Genomic DNA, 16,096 nt, shown 5'->3' on the forward strand with positions numbered 1-16,096 from the left:
ATCCTGCACCAGCAATAAATGAAGCTAGTGAAGTACAGTGTGTACAATCTGTGTGGTATCCAGGCTCAGAAGGTATTGTGAGAGCTGGATAGGCAAGAAAACCTGCTCCTGAAACCCAGGTGAGCTGAGCTGGGTGGGGCTTATTACTGTAGCTGTCAGTGGAGTGAACAGGGCAGGTACAATAAGCTGTTCATTTCCAGAGAGTTCAGATCGGCAACTTTAGTGCTGCTGGTTTATGTTGGCGAGAATACCGACAGACGGGATAAACGTGGTTCTTTTTGAGTTGTTTTGAAGTGTTACGAGTCTCAGGACTCTGATTGCACTTGAAAACCAGGATTTTGTTTACCATTATGAAGTAGGTCTGTTTAATTTTTTTCATTCACTAAACATGTGTTCACTTTTAGGAACATTTCTTATCTGAACAACATGTAACATATGGTATCTAAAGGTCTTTAAACGTGTTGCTTTTTCTGAGGAAGAAAATCCTGCTTTAAAGGCATTCAAAGGTGATTTTTTTTTTCATAGGTCTTAAAAACAAATTCGAGAATGTCGTTTGCAGTGACGTTACTTTATCATATTCCGACATTGAATAAATTGCTTGATTGGTTGATGAATCTATCTTCTGCTGCTTTTCCAGGTCATATTTAATGATACTGCTTGGAATTATTATATACAGATGTTAATCTTGATAAAGTCACACACTTGGTAAATAATTCCCAACCTATAATGGTGACACACATTAATTTAATTCTATGTGTTATCAAACAGGTCTTTTCAGCAGGTTTAACTCCGTGAACCATGTAACAGTTCTAAAACATGTCACACTGAAGGTAAAGAAGAAGCCTATTGTACATCGACTCAGAGGGAATCTGGCGCCTATGGAGTCCAAATTGTCCTGCCTGTCTTCACTTGAAGAAGAAGACAATCTGGTATACATTCAGCCACACTACAAAGAATCCTACCGACTGGCCATTTACGCCCTTCTCTGTGGAGGCAAAGAGGCTTACGAGGAGTTTCTTCGAGCCGAGCAAATCAGCCCCTTTCTGTCGGAGAAGGAGATCCTCTTCATCTTGGAAAATGCAGAGTTACCGGTCGTGGAGGATGACTCAGAAGGCAGAGAGATCACAGACAAAATCAGCCCCTCGACTTACTTCCCAACCGAGTCAGATGAGGAGGTGCCAGACCTGGACCTTGGCTGGCCGCAGGTCCAACTGGAAGGCACTGACACCAGCATCAGCCTGCTGTTTCACCCACCCAGACAAAACACACCGACTATTAAAGAGGTGGTTCGGAAGCAGATTCAAGAGGCGCAGCAGGTGAGGCATTAATACTGTCAGGTGAATGAAAAAAAACACTGCTGAAGACAAGAAGACAGCTTATCTGTCAGTTGGGTAAACATGTAGGGATTCGTCTTCCTGTCTTTGGTGCACAAACGCTTACCACAGCACATTCATAAGTACAAGGACAACAGCAGTTTATCAAACGCACAAACACAATGAAAGGCGTGGCTGTACATAGAGAAAAAAACACATCGCTCCTCATATTTCTCTGCTGACACGGTAGACTGCAGGGCTTGGCTTAAGTTTATATCAACAAACAGTTGACTACACCAGTTCAAATTTTTTATTCAGTTAGTTACTATGGCAACTCAACTTTCTTCTGTTATCAAAAAGTACAAATGACAAAAAAAGCCACTTGATCCCTTGTTCTTGTGCTGCTACTTACTAAGTGGTGTAACTCGCAGCTGTTTTAAAAAGAACTGGGGACTAATGTGATACTTCACCAAAAGTTTGTCCTTTCAGTATCAAGAATTCACAGCCCATACTGCAGGTTTCAAAATAGCCAATAATAGCATTGGCTTGTGTGCTTCTTGGAAAGAGAGCTGAGAGTGGTCAGTTGAGTTCACGGGATTTGAAAATAGTTGTTCTGCACTTACTATTTGTGTTGGTGCGCAGCTACACAATAAAGGTTGAAGACAGGAGTTGCCTTTGAAGGTTTTACTGGAAGCAGTGGTGAGATTGTGAAACGCATTGGATAAAAATGCAACCAAGTCAATGAGAGAAATTACAAATAAGAAAACCATTAGACACCTCAAACGGAGTTGGACCAAAGTTATTTCAAGGTAAACTAGCACCATAATGAAAATACTGGATTCGCATCAGCAGTGGAGGATCAACATTAAGTCCCAGAAGAAGTAAAACAGTAATTAATCTTGTAACCATACACATGACACAAGCCCACAAGAGTTAAGCAGCCGGACCAACACCAAATTTAAAATAGTATTTACAGTACTTTTTTCAATACAGGAGGGCAAGTATAACAGCAAATCATCAGCCCTTGCATACATCTGCAATAGTGAACGTAGACTTAAATTTCTCCATTAAAATTCTCTTTAAAAAACTCATTAAGATGGTAGTAGATGTTAAGGGGGGAAGGAGAAATTGAAATACTTTAAGCATATGTTTTCTAAATGAGTTCTTACAAACCTTTATTTATGGCAAATGTTTACTGCAGTTACAGAATGCTTTTATCCAACGGAGTTTACATATTGTCTCTCCGTAACACGCAAACACATCAATGACACCGAGCTGACATGCACGGTGCAAACTGGATCATCAAGGGCAATGTCAAGTCAAGAGTGTTGACAAGAGGACCCATTATGGTCTTACTACCTGAAAATAGGCTACATTTTCACAAAATAAAATAGCAGCATAAAAAAAACTATCTCTATATTCCTTAATATAACATTTATGTAGAACAAAAATAGCCTCAATACCTTAATATTTGAAACATGTTCCACAATCACAGCAGATTCAAATTTCACTGAAAACACTATGTTTTGCACCCTAATAATAAGCAGCAGATGCTTTGATAAAACTTAATTGAACTGCAGTTTTCAGCAAAAAACAAACAAATTATCTGTTGAAACAACATAAATACAAAAAACAACTAAGCTGCAACAGTAATTTTTTGACAACAATGTTGCAAAATAATTAAACATGTATCCAGAAGCTACTAAAGTTGCAATAGTGACTTGCAGCTGACAGAAACCTGCCTTGCAAAAGAAACTAGGCGCTTGAGGCAATTTATTACTCATTACATCTTTTAAGAAAACAAGTGATGAGATAGTCGTGTCACAGTGTGATTGATATACAACAACATTTGAACAAGATTCTCAGTTTTACTCCCACACACTCTCTCTCCTCAACTGCACAGAAGTAACAAAATAGCACATTGTCCAACTGTGAAATGTTTTCTTCCTAGAAAGGTTAGCATGAAGTCCATGTTTAACTTCAGATACATGACATTAACGAACCAACATGTCTCAGCTTGAACCTGTTCAATGTTCACATCTACAGGTTGTGACAACTACCGCCTCACTGTCTCCAGAGCAGAAATTAATTCTTCGTAAATTACAGCAGGGCGTGTGAGACTTCGTCTGAGTGTGCAGGAAATGGACTTTCATTCCACAGATATGCACCGTTTGGTAATGATTGATGAAAACACATACAGTGGAGCAACTTTAAGTTTAAGTTTAACTGATCAGTGGATGCATACATAGATATTGGTGAAACAGGTACAACTTGAACTGATCATTATCGGGATATGTACCCTAACTCACTTCTGCCTACAGACTTCAGTCACGCTTTTCCCTTCTCTAGAGAACCATACCTCTATAGAGCAGTATATGTGATGCAACAAGTGACAAGTAAGTCCAAAATTCTTTTACAAAATGTCTTGAAATTTCTTAAATTGTGACATAAAAACCAAAACTTTAAATTTAGCTTACTAAAATAAAACAATTTTAACTATTAGAAACATTTTAGAGGGTCGGTGGTCTGTGAAGTCATGAAGGTAGTTTTTACAATTTTTTTAATTTATTTTAAACATTGTAACAAACTTTGATCGAACACAAAGTTTCACATTGGTGAACAGACGCTGAGCACACTAAGTCACTCATTCAGTAACTTATAGCGCTGGCCCCATAGCATGTATACAAAAATGGACATAGCCTCTGTCACGTCACTCGCAGATTTCCTCAAAACTGATTTCGAAGCATTTCAATTCAATTTAATTTTAGTTATACAGCGCCAAATCACGGCACAGGTTATTTGATGGCACTTAACACATTAAAGTCCTTACAAGAGAACTTTACAGGATTATAGAGAAAAAGAAAATGTATTTTAATTGGAAGAACTTCTGAACAATAAATTCTCCCTTGTAAGAGTTCTTATCCGACATCTTTGTAAGTGAATAGATATTGTTTTTTTCTCTGTCTTCAGGTTATCGCCATAGTGATGGATGTTTTCACTGATGTTGACATTTTCAAAGAGATCATCAGTGCTACACTCAGGGGAGTGGTGGTCTACATCCTTCTAGATGATTCCCAAGTCAGGAGCTTCCTCACCATGTCACACAGGGTGGGTGTTAACATCCAGGACCTCAAGGTAGGAACTCAACACTGTGAAATACCACATTAAAGGGACAAAGTGTCAAGTGTTTAATATAGTTTTGGGTGGCTTAGAGAAAATGTAGTGATCATAATGTGTTGAGCTGACCACAAACTGTGTGCAAAATGTAGACGAAGAAAGAAGAAACGATATTTTATTTCCTAGAAATCGTGTGAGAAATGAAGAGAGATTTGACATGATTATTCGGTAAAAACACAACACACCCATTCTTATGTGTGCAAACAGAACAAGAACAATTTGGATGAAGATTAAAAACTTTCCCATTACCCATTACCTTTCAATCTACAGATTTAACATCAAACTCGTTTTCCTCCCAGTCACACTTTGTCCACGGGGAGTTGTCTGTTTTCATGCAGCAGACATTTTAAGATTTTAAGACAATGTTTATCTTGCAAACATTTTTAGGACAAGGAACTTTATTTAGTGATGTTTGGGGGCTTCTTAAAACTCCACTGAATGCCTTTTCATGGGTTATAAAACACAGAAGCATATGAAATTGCTGGCAGTGAACAACAACAACAACACTGACAAAAACAGTGACCCTAAAACAGGATGTTAAAAAGCAGCACCCACACTTATTTATACCGAACTGATTCAGTGAAATTGTGGATTTTATTGGTGCTAATGGTCAGACCAAAAGGCTTGCATGGTAGCTGGCTGTCATTAGGGTAAGTGTGTGTGTGTGTGTGTGTGTGTGTGTGTGTGTGTGTGTGTGTGTGTGTGTGTGTGTGTGTGTGTGTGTGTGTGTGTGTGTGTGTGTTCTTAAGACATTGTGTTGGAAAATGATCCCTTCCTCTCTGGTCAGCGAGATGCACAGAAAGACAGAAATTTACTCATAAAAGCATAAAGTACCACATTGAAACACAGACAATGTAAAGCATGTTGACTTGTTAAACATGATCTAAAGTGGTAATTGTCTGCTATTTGGAAAAAAAAATATGTCTACATTTGGAAGCTTTGCCTGTGGTATGACCTTTCTTCTGTTGGCAGGAACATTTAGTGGATTAAGTCTGACATTTGCTCCACACCCTCATGAAAACATTGCCATTTACGAGCAATTCCCTGCTACAATTCTACCTGTCATTATCAAACGAGCAGAGCTGCAGCAGCCTTAGGACAGATCTGTTAGTGTGGCTGGATTTTCCTGTTAAACCGTATCAGGATGATGGTTCAACAGCACAAACAATGAGTCAACAGAGCGAACACAGCGACGGCTTTGTGATCTCAGCGCAAAGTGGTTAGCCAGTAGCCACATCAAAATACCAACCATGGAAAAACTGACAGGTTTTATCATGCTGTGTATCACAAAGGGTGTGTGCAGGAAAGCTACCAGTAATGGAAATAACAAAAAAACTAGTTCCATTTTTCCTTGATTTCTCTGAATAACTTTGTTTAGATTAATCAAATTAAGTGAAGTAAAATGCATTTCAAATGGAAATGTTGAAAATGTGTTCAGTTTACATAAAAACACTGTGATAAATGTTACATTCATTTGGAGCAGTAAAAGGACAAGAGGAAAGAAAAATCGAACTTAAGATGAAAATATGACAAACAAAATAGAAGGTTCTTGAATAAGATTATGAAAATTGTAACTGAATAAAAACAATGAAGACCAGAAGGTGAAGGTGTGAGGTGTCTGCTAATTAGCAGACAGAGTTTACAGCAGATTTATAAACCTGATGGGCTGATATCTGTTGGCTGATGATAAATTCTCTTGACAGAAGCACAAACTCATACAGACAGTCAAAGTGTTGAGATCCACAAAACCATGTTATAGTTCCAGAAAAACTCAGGCTGAATTAAAATAATGCACAAAACGTATATAAAATTTGCATTTCTAGAAAGATGCATCTATAAATTAATTCATTGTAAACCACCAACTTGCATTTGTCTTCACTTTAATGCAAAACTCCCATCCATCCATGATCTATACCTGCTTTATCCTGAACAGGGTCACGGGAGGGGGGGGGGGGGGCTATCCCAGCTCACTTTGGGTGAAGGCAGGGTACAACCTGGGCAGGTCACCAGTCTTTCACATGGCCAACATGTAGAGACAGACAGAAACAAAGACCATTCACACCTAAGGGCAATTAACCTGTCTTTTGGACGGTGGGAGGAAGCCGGAGTACCTGGAGAGAACCCACGTGGGCACAGGGAGAACATGCAAACTCCGCACAGAACGGCCCAAGCCCGGATTTGAACCCAGAACCTTTTTTGCTGAGGTGACAATGCTAACCATTGCACCACTGTGCCACCCTTAATGTGAAACTTGTCATTACAAATGATCATATCAGTTTAACAATTCAAGTAAAAGTTGAATTTCTGAAAAATGTACAGAATTTCAGCACTAGTTCAGTGCGGTTGAGGTCAGGTGACTGTCAAGAAAGAGAGTTGGATGGTTTAGCCCCACCCACATCCAGTTCATCACTGTGCTTCATTAAGGAATATCAGAAGCTCCTCTATGTCCTATTTATCTTAATGCATTTATAACACCTGTAACTGTAGGATTTCATTACATTCTTTCTAATGTAAATGAATGTTGTCCTGTGTAAAACTAAATGGTGAATGGTGAATTATATCAGACATTACCACTGAAGACTGTTGCAAAAGGAAGGATCAAGATTGCCTCTCTCTGGCCAAAAGTCCTCTGAGAATCCAGGGCAGTTAATATTGAGCAGTACCTTCAGCAAGCAAAATACAACCCCACTGTTCTAATGACACAATATGATTAAAGCAAATTGTTTTACCTGTCAGGAAGGTATGGTGTGAACATGAGCAGGATTATCTGTGGAGAAATTGGCTGAATAACTAAAACCAATAATCTCCAGTTTGAGGATTAAAGTAGTTATTTCAACATCAACCCATATTGTGAGCAAGTTATGAAGATGGTTTTCCTACTTTGAGATGATTTCAGTTGTCTATTGCTTTAAAGCCAGGAACTTTAGCACAGCAAATTCAGGGTGATGTCTCCCTGGATCATCATCAGAGTTTGGTGTCATCGGTTGCTAAAGTGTTAACTGACAATAACATTAATGCAGAGGAATTAAAACCATGTAGATTAGCCACACAAACAGGAACATCATAACAGAGACTTTAAACTTCATGGAATGGCGTAATGATTATATAAAAAAAGATCCCAAAAATTCATAATGTAGTTAATGAAAAGTAATTACACAATAATCTTCCAATTAATCTGAGAAATATTGTGAGTCAAAATGGAGTTGTCCACTCCCTGCATGGCGATGTTGTCACACAACAATTAGATACATGTGACTGAAATATTTGTCTAAAGCAGAGGTCTTCAACAGGGGGGTCTGGGGGTCTAGGGGGTCCACGCAGGTACTGCAGGGAGTCCGTGAAATTTTTGGTTGATTAGACAATTTTTTTTTTTTTTTTTTTTTTAATTCACAAATTTAAAGGTCTTCAAATACACATTAACATGAGTATTGTAGCGAATGGATAAATGAAGGCAGAAGATGTTATCTTTCAGTCAGAAATGCACACATTCAGGCTCTCTCAAGCTGAGCACCGGTTCACTCACAGCGGGAGACTAGTCTGGACCTGTCCCTCCAAGTGTCATGCACTCCTCCAGTTTAATTTAAAACACAATTTTATACAATATATATAGTAGGGGGTCCCTGCTCCATCTCTCTATCAGTTTGGGGGTCCTTGGCCTGAAAAATGTTGAAGACCCCTGGTCTAAAGGGTTATAATCTGGCTTCTCATCTGGTCCATTTTAGCTGCAGAAAAAGTCCTGTTGAGACAAAAGTTCCCACGTTGGTGCCAATTTCAGGTCCTTTTCATGTGAGGTCCTCTGGGACAGCAAATGCTCCATATTAATTAGAAATGATTCCTCACTGTGTTGCTGTGATACAATAAACTTCCTCTCGCCCTGTGTGGGGATTTGGCAGAGGAATTGTTTTCTCTATGGTGTTACAGAACCAGTCCTGCAGTGTGTTTGGCAGCATACCAACCAGTGTTGGTATGTCAACTGACCATGTCGGCTACATACCAAACTACTGTAGTTAAACCAAACCTAACCAGTAATATTGCAACTGAGTTATTTCTGCCTAATTCTGCACGATTAAGACGAAACATGTCCTGCTCACTCATGCGTGGTTTTTAAACAGGTAATGCCACATTCCAGGTTCTGATGCAAAGCTTCTCCTTTGGAAAACAGATGACGTGATCAAGGATGTACAACATGAATAGCCAACAGTGTTTACCCAAAAATGTACTGCTAGGATCACACCAGCTGTTTCTTCTTCACCACGAATCATGTATGCTTTATATTGATCTGATCATTTCAAATGTGTTCTTAACAGTTTTATATTTTTGGATTTATTAGTCTTACAGTTTAAGGCATTTGTTAGTTTCCATTCATTTATGTGCAGGATGGATATAATTTAGTAGACTTACAGCCATTAAAGTAAAAAAATACATCTTTTTACATTTTCTTTTGTAACTCTATTATTGCATGGTAATGCATTTTAGATGTGCAGATTGGTTAATACAATACCTGATAAATATTACCATTAAAATTTTACTTTTAAGTAAACAAACAATTTGAATTGTTCTTTGGCTTTAACTTGATGACTCTCGTGTTTATTTATCTGTCAGAACCTTCGTGTTCGGGCAGTTCAGGGGCAGCAATATCAGTGTCGGTCCGGGATAAAGTTTCATGGAGGTCTGGAACAGAAGTTTATTCTGGTGGACTGCCGGACAGTTTTGTATGGAACATACAGGTGAGTCGGTCCCGCTTATACCTACTTTAATGTTTTTACCCACCACTCAGGCTTCCCCGATTCAACTTTGTAAACCCTTTGTTAAATAACAAACCAAGGTCAAAAGCTAGTACAGTATATGACTGGAGCATGTTTGAATCACCACAGGACTTTGTAGAAGATGGTTGGTCAACCAATGGTGTAAGTTTAGTCAGTTACGTGACAGTCGGCTGACCATTGGTGAAACTTTGATGACTCTGATCACAATACAGACAGAGCACAGATAAGAGAAGCACTTTTTAATAGATGCAAAGATCTGTGAATAGAATACAATATTTAATGTATCCAGACACAGATCAATTCATCAAGCTGAAACATCATATACCTAAATATAAAATACACTGTGTACACTGTACACTAGGCTTTTGTCCTAGTGTACATCTTAGTGCCAACTGCCACTAAGATTTGTGACGTGTATGATGTGTTTGCTGGTAATTGTCAGTCTGTCTTATCCTTTCTTATGTTTGACTATTTGATAAAATACATAAAACATTTAGATGGTAAAGATCTGCATGAGTTTATTATCAGCATGTAACATCTTTTCATCATCTGCATCCATATTGGTTTTCTGACGACTGTCCATTTTCTGTCCCAGCTACTCGTGGTCATATGAGAAGATCAACCTGAGTATGGTTCTGGTTGTCACAGGTCAGCTGGTTTGCTCTTACGATGAGGAATTCAGAAGACTCTACGCCCTCTCCACAGTTTCTGCCATCCTGTCTGGGGCGAGGCCATCCGTCCCGTACCTGAGAGACACCGCGGCCCTGCAAAGCCCCAACTCTAGCCAGATTTCTCTCAATCAAATTCACATGAGATCCAGAGTGATGCATGGCATGAGAAGTGGTCAGGATGACAGGTTTAACAATGCCACCACATTAAACAGGGGCCTGAGCATGCAGGAGAGGCTGCATCAGTCTCACTGGCCCGACGAAGGCACCCTGATGAGAGGGCACAGTTACGGTGGAGAACTACAAAATTTAAACTCCATGACTCGACTGAGGATGGAAACCAGGGACATTGGAGTCCCTGTCACCCCTGAGAGGGGTGGAGCTAATCTGAGGGTCGGTGGGGACTCACTGCTAACCAAAAGGTTGTCTCCGCACCACCTCCGGCACCAGACTCGTTACGGTACAGACCAGAATTTAATACCGTTCAACTCGGAAACATCCCTCCACAGGTGGAAGATCGACACGTACTTTAATGAAAACAATATGCTTCTAGATGCATCATGTGATCCGATATCCCCCATGACATCTCCGTATAGTAGCCACACAGGCTTAAACGAACATCAGTCACAGCTGATTCACAGCAGGTCCAGGGACATCAAGTCTAGAATGGAAGAAATGAGGCAAAAGAGGCTCAGTCTGCAGGAGTATGCCAATCTCAGGCAAAGCCAAGAGTCATTGAGGTCCTCATATCAGACTCTCGAAAGACAGAAATTAATATCTTCTTTGAGAGGTCTGGATATAAGGCAGAGCGTGGCAGAATTGGAGCCAAATACGCAAGACAGTCGCAACCTGGAGGACAGTGAGCCCAAAAGGGAAGGTGACAAAATAGAACAAATTCTGCCCGATGGCCACCGCTCTGCCTCTTATCGCGATATCAAAACAGTTGCAGATCGAAAGACAGGGCAGACATATGACTGGTACGAGCCTCTTAGCAGGACAACATCAGCCGTGGATTTAGATATAAAACTGAATGATGCAGCACTCAAGCTCTCTCATTTGCAGTCCAGCTGTCTCAGCATTCAGCACCCGAGAGCAATGGAATCTTTGACTGAGATCCCTGAAGAAAAAGAGGGTTCAAACCCTCGTGTTAATAGTTTGGACTCAGCACTCAACAACAAAAATGAGAAGATTTGCAAAAATTTTGCAAATGATAACTCTGCGAATTCAAACTTCCCTGAAGAATCGCAGAGTCAGGAACAAGCCGGAGAAAGTCATGGTTCTATACCTAAGGTGACCAACAGCACAGGTTTAGCTGCACCAAGAGAAGGAATGAAATCCATTTCCAATGAAGTCCAAACTGTCCCGCAGACCTCAAACACATCTGCAGGATGTGAGCATGCAGTGGAGACTGAGAGTAGTCAGACAGAAAGGGGGCAAACACTAGGAGAGGAACCAACACTTCAGAGGAAGAATTCCATGAGAATGAAAGTACAATCAATGCTTACGTCAGATGAAAAGAAAGCTCCCAAAAAAGAGAAGTCACTCCAAAGAAGGGCCTCTCTGCGATCACAGAGCAGCTCAGGATCAAACCAACCAGTTGGAGCCAACCATTCACAGGCAGAGCAAACAACAAAGAGAGGCCAATCGCAGAGTGTCCCCAGATCACAGAACTCTGTCAGTGGTCCCCCGGAGACGGAGAAACATAAATCTCCGTTCACAAGATTGCCTTCTCAGCATTCAAGCAAAAGAAAGTCAGTTGCAGCAGAGCAGGACCAAGGCTCAAAGAGCACTCTGGACGACGAAGGACCGACTGTCTATCAAACCAGGAGAGGGAAAGCCTACAGTCGATACGAGTATTTGCTTAGCACTGAAACTATTCATCTGGATAAGTCAATGAGGACGACAAGTATGTATTCCTCAGACAAAGACAAAAACTCCTCTCTGAACAGGCGCGACTTACCAATGTATCAGACACAAAGTGGCACAGATAACAAACTGGGACGATTTATGCAGCGAGTAGGAAATCTGATCGGCAAAAACAAGTAGGGAGGAAGATAAGAGGGCAACCACACTGAGGAATGAAGGCGCAGCTCGAGCATAGTCCTTCTTTTGTTTATTGATTTTTTTTTTTTGCTCCCACACACAGACCGTAACTGCAGTATGCGACACATTTCAGTTTGTGCGTTCTGTAATGTGACGAAGATCTTATCGGGAAGATATGTATAACGGATAGCAAAAACCAAGATGTACAACGTATCTGCAACTCATCAGTGGTTATGTATCAGTCTGAGGAGGATGTTTCAGGGAAACTGGGCTGGTGTGACACAACTGATAATTCAGGCTGAATATGTCAGGAGCACTTTGATACACTGAAAGATATTTTAAGTTGAATTGTAAAATGATTGTTAAAAAAAAACATCTTATTCTGAATGTGTTTTTTGAATTGTTCTTTTTTAAAAGGAGATTTTACTTTTATTCAGTTTGACAGTTATAGCGCACTCTTCCTCAGGGGGAATATATTAATGTTTGAAGGATCTGGCTGTGTTACAGCAAAATAATGTTTACTAAAACAGAGTAACCAAAATGACTATTGAGAAATTTAGCCTCAAAACCAACCTGTTGATTATCCAGCATAACTTGAACATTCTGGATACAGATGTTGTGGCCAGTGACCTGCTGCTCATCTGTACACAGTATACTGACAGCTCTGCATTTTACCCTTTGGATTTCTGTGACTTTCTTCTCTGTGACTTGTGCTAGAAATAGCAATTTTGAGGATCTGCCTGTGACTGGTGTTTACATTGTGGGAGGATGAAGGTTTGGGGTAGGGTTAGAGAAGAGTTAATTGACAGTGAAACAACCTATCATAGCTGCATAGAGTTTAGCACGTGCTTTTTAATCTAGCACCAACCTTGTTCCCGTACACGTTGACTTCTTTTCTGTCGGTGGCTAGTAAGTAGTAAATTTCACCTTAAAATAATGTTGGCCTGGCTTCAAAGGGGCTCAAAGAGAACAGGAAAAGAGTCAGACAATGTCACAGCAGAGCTTCTAAAGTCAAAACCTTACCAACTAGGGTGACCACTTGTCCCGGTTTGTGCACAGCATTTTTGTTCCTTTTCCCCACGTCCCACATATTGACACAATGTCCCGCATTTTGATTGGCTTCTCTAAAATCTGTCTTCTATGCAATGGCTTTGAATAAAGCAGGGAGGGCTATCATCATGGGGCTGTGACTCATGTCAATCAAACTGCACTTGTGGGTGAGTGCAGGTTAGGCTGTCACTGTTACATGGAACATGGAAAATAGCGATTCAAAAAGTCACAAGATGCGCAAATGTCGGCAGAATTTGATGAAAACTACCTCAAAGAAAAGGAGATGCAGCCACAACAAAGACTGGAAACTACTTATAACTGGGTGAAACTGGTAGAAGGTGATTCTCTGAGGGTTTTTTGCCTTTTTTGCTAAACTTATTTTTCAATTTCTCATGGGGGAGAATACGACCTGAAGCGACACAGTGCATGTAAGTCTCACATGAAAAAAAGAGATCTGTGGATGTAGTTCCTCCTGAAACCTATGGATGACTGCCTTACAGATAAAATAACAGCAGCTGAAATAACCAGCATTTACCACACTGTGCAGCACTCCCAGTCGTACAGGTCAGTAGACTGTGATAGGAAGCTGGAACCTGTCATTTTTTCACACTGAGATTGCAAAGAAAAAGTCATGTGGTCGGACAAGTAACAGCTATAATTACAGATGTGCTGACATATCTAAAATTTATTTCAGATTTAGTTAATCTTATTTTTTTATGAAATGCAATAGTTAGGTCAGGTTAGGTTAGGTTAGGTTAGGTTAGGTTAGGTAGTTACTTTATTAATCCCCAAGGGGACATTTTTTTCACTACAGCAGCATACAGAAGCAATAAGATAATAATAGAACAATAGAAAAGCAATAAAATAGCAGTAAAAAATATAAAATATAATATAAAATGCACAGCATATACAGTACAGTATATATCTATATATATTACATACAAACAACCAAGAAACACAGTCAACAGTGTTATTGTTATGTGATGGATTTTGCCAGAGGTGAGTTATTGTACAGTCTAATTGCGGTCGGCAGGAATGATCTCCTGTATCTGTCCTTGTGACAGCGCAGCTGGAGGAATCTTTTGGAGAAAGTGCTCCGCTGTCCCTGCAGCAGGTGGTGGAGAGGGTGGTCAGGATTATCCAATATGGATAATAGTTTGTTCAGCGTCCTCCTCTCCACCACTTTTTCCAGACTATCCAGATTGTAGCCGATGATGGAGCCGGCCTTCTTAACCAGTTTGTTAAGTCTGTTGGTGTCTCCGGCTCCAATGCTGCTCCCCCAGCAGACCACAGCAAAGTACAATGCACTGGCCACAACAGACTGGTAGAACATCTCCAACATCTTGCTGCACACATTGAAGGATCGAAGTTTCCTCAAGAAAAAGAGTCGACTCATCCCCTTCTTGTAGACAGCGTTGATGTTGGTCTTCCAGTTCAGTCTGTTGTCGATGGACACACCCAGGTACTTGTACTCCTCAACCATGTCCACATCCTCTCCCAGAACTCTCAGCGGTTGTGGAGCCGTCGTCTTCCTCCTGAAGTCGACCACCATAGTTGAATTTGGGGTGAACCGAGTGAGTTGAAGTGAATGATGCCTGTTGATTTGGTTAATATGTTCCTACATACATGCATGTGGTTCTACTGGAAAAGTCTGAATAACTTTAATCTAAAGGTGTCTGGAAGGCACACTGGTGGCATGTGTTCATATCTGTTGTTGTAGAACATATAGGCAAGGTCACTGCTAAAGATAAGAGCAGGAAAACCATTGAGTGAAATTCTGTTATATTTATATGTATGTGACCACATTTAATGTGTTCTGTTTCAATGTACACAGTTAAGTCAGATTTACTGTTGATTAGAAGAAGCACTGTACTTCTGTACAACTATTGTGATAGAAAAAGAGAATACATAAGTGCAAGCAGACATAACACCGTAAGAACTGTGAAACATTCGCTTCCTTTCATGCTAATTGTATTTACTAGCATGGGAGTTGGAAACGTTGCATTCAAATATCCAGTATGTCACATGCAAAAAGGCCCAACCTGTAACCTGCATTGTCTTTTTTGTGTTTATTTTTTACGTTGAATAAATAAATCGTGAGTACCTCTCAGCATTCATAACGTGTCCCACATTGTCGCACCTGAATGTACTCTATGTCCAACATTTGGCTTGTTGAGAAATGGTCACCCTTTTACCAACCAGTGCAGGCCAGGCGCAGCAAGCTACCATTAGCAGCAAAGAGCCTGCTGTGATCGTACAATGCAGGGGTCTCCAACCTTTTTTCCTCTGAGAGTTACTTTAACAAAAGGAAAGTGTCAGAGAATTACTCATGTTTAGTCAAATTTATTCATATAAATTGCTGAGCTCCACCCAAACCAGCTGAATAAGGTTCTTTTATGTGAACCATAACAAATTAATACTTAATACATATTTTGTAAAACAGCTTATATTCAATAGCATGTGCATGCTTTTTTTTTCTGTATCCATTTCTTACGTTTTCAATCGATGAAGCTCACACTGTGACATCTGTCATAGAAAACAAAACAACGTTTAGTTCTTCCATCCATCTATCCATTATCGATACCCGCTTTATCCTGAACAGGGTCACAGGGGTGTTGGAGCCTATTCCAGCTCACTTTTGGGCAAAGGCGGGGTAAACCCTGGACAGGTTGCCAGTCTATCACAGGGCCAACACATAGAGACAGACGGAAACAAAGACCATTCACACCTAACGGCAATTTGTAGAACCACCAATTAACTTGAGGTACATGTTTTTGGATGGTGGGAGGAAGCTGGAGTACCCAGAGAGAACCCATGCAGGCAGAGGGAGAACATGCAAACTCTACACAGGATAGCCCAGGCCTGGATTTGAACCCAGAACCTTTTAGCTGTGAGGGGACAATGCCAACCACTGCACCACTGTGAGGCACCAGTGCAAACCATTTAGTTCTTACTTTTCCTTAATTTTTGTGTGTCATACCACTGTATCACATCCCTTCATCTGTTGTTGATGTTGCTGATGTTCACATGCATGTGTTATGCACTCAGTCTTTTCTACATTTACAGTGCCTTGCAAAAG

The 16,096-nt window shown here is 40.3% G+C and overlaps 1 protein-coding gene across 1 annotated transcript; it reads left to right on the forward strand.

Moving 5' to 3' along the window:
- The first annotated feature begins 180 nt into the window (after positions 1–180).
- LOC138209632 (protein FAM83B-like) lies at positions 181–15,122 on the forward strand. Its single transcript, XM_069168330.1, has 5 exons — positions 181–355; positions 769–1,316; positions 4,284–4,448; positions 9,093–9,217; positions 9,852–15,122. Exons 2-5 carry the CDS (start codon positions 879–881, stop codon positions 11,968–11,970), a joined length of 2,847 nt encoding a protein of 948 aa, XP_069024431.1. The 5' UTR covers positions 181–355; positions 769–878; the 3' UTR covers positions 11,971–15,122.
- The last annotated feature ends 974 nt before the right edge of the window (positions 15,123–16,096 follow it).

This window comes from Embiotoca jacksoni, unplaced genomic scaffold (genome assembly GCF_022577435.1).
Source record: "Embiotoca jacksoni isolate LCO1_2020_lvr unplaced genomic scaffold, fEmbJac1.0.p SCAF_4, whole genome shotgun sequence".
In the NCBI taxonomy this organism is placed as follows: Eukaryota; Metazoa; Chordata; class Actinopteri; family Embiotocidae; genus Embiotoca; species Embiotoca jacksoni.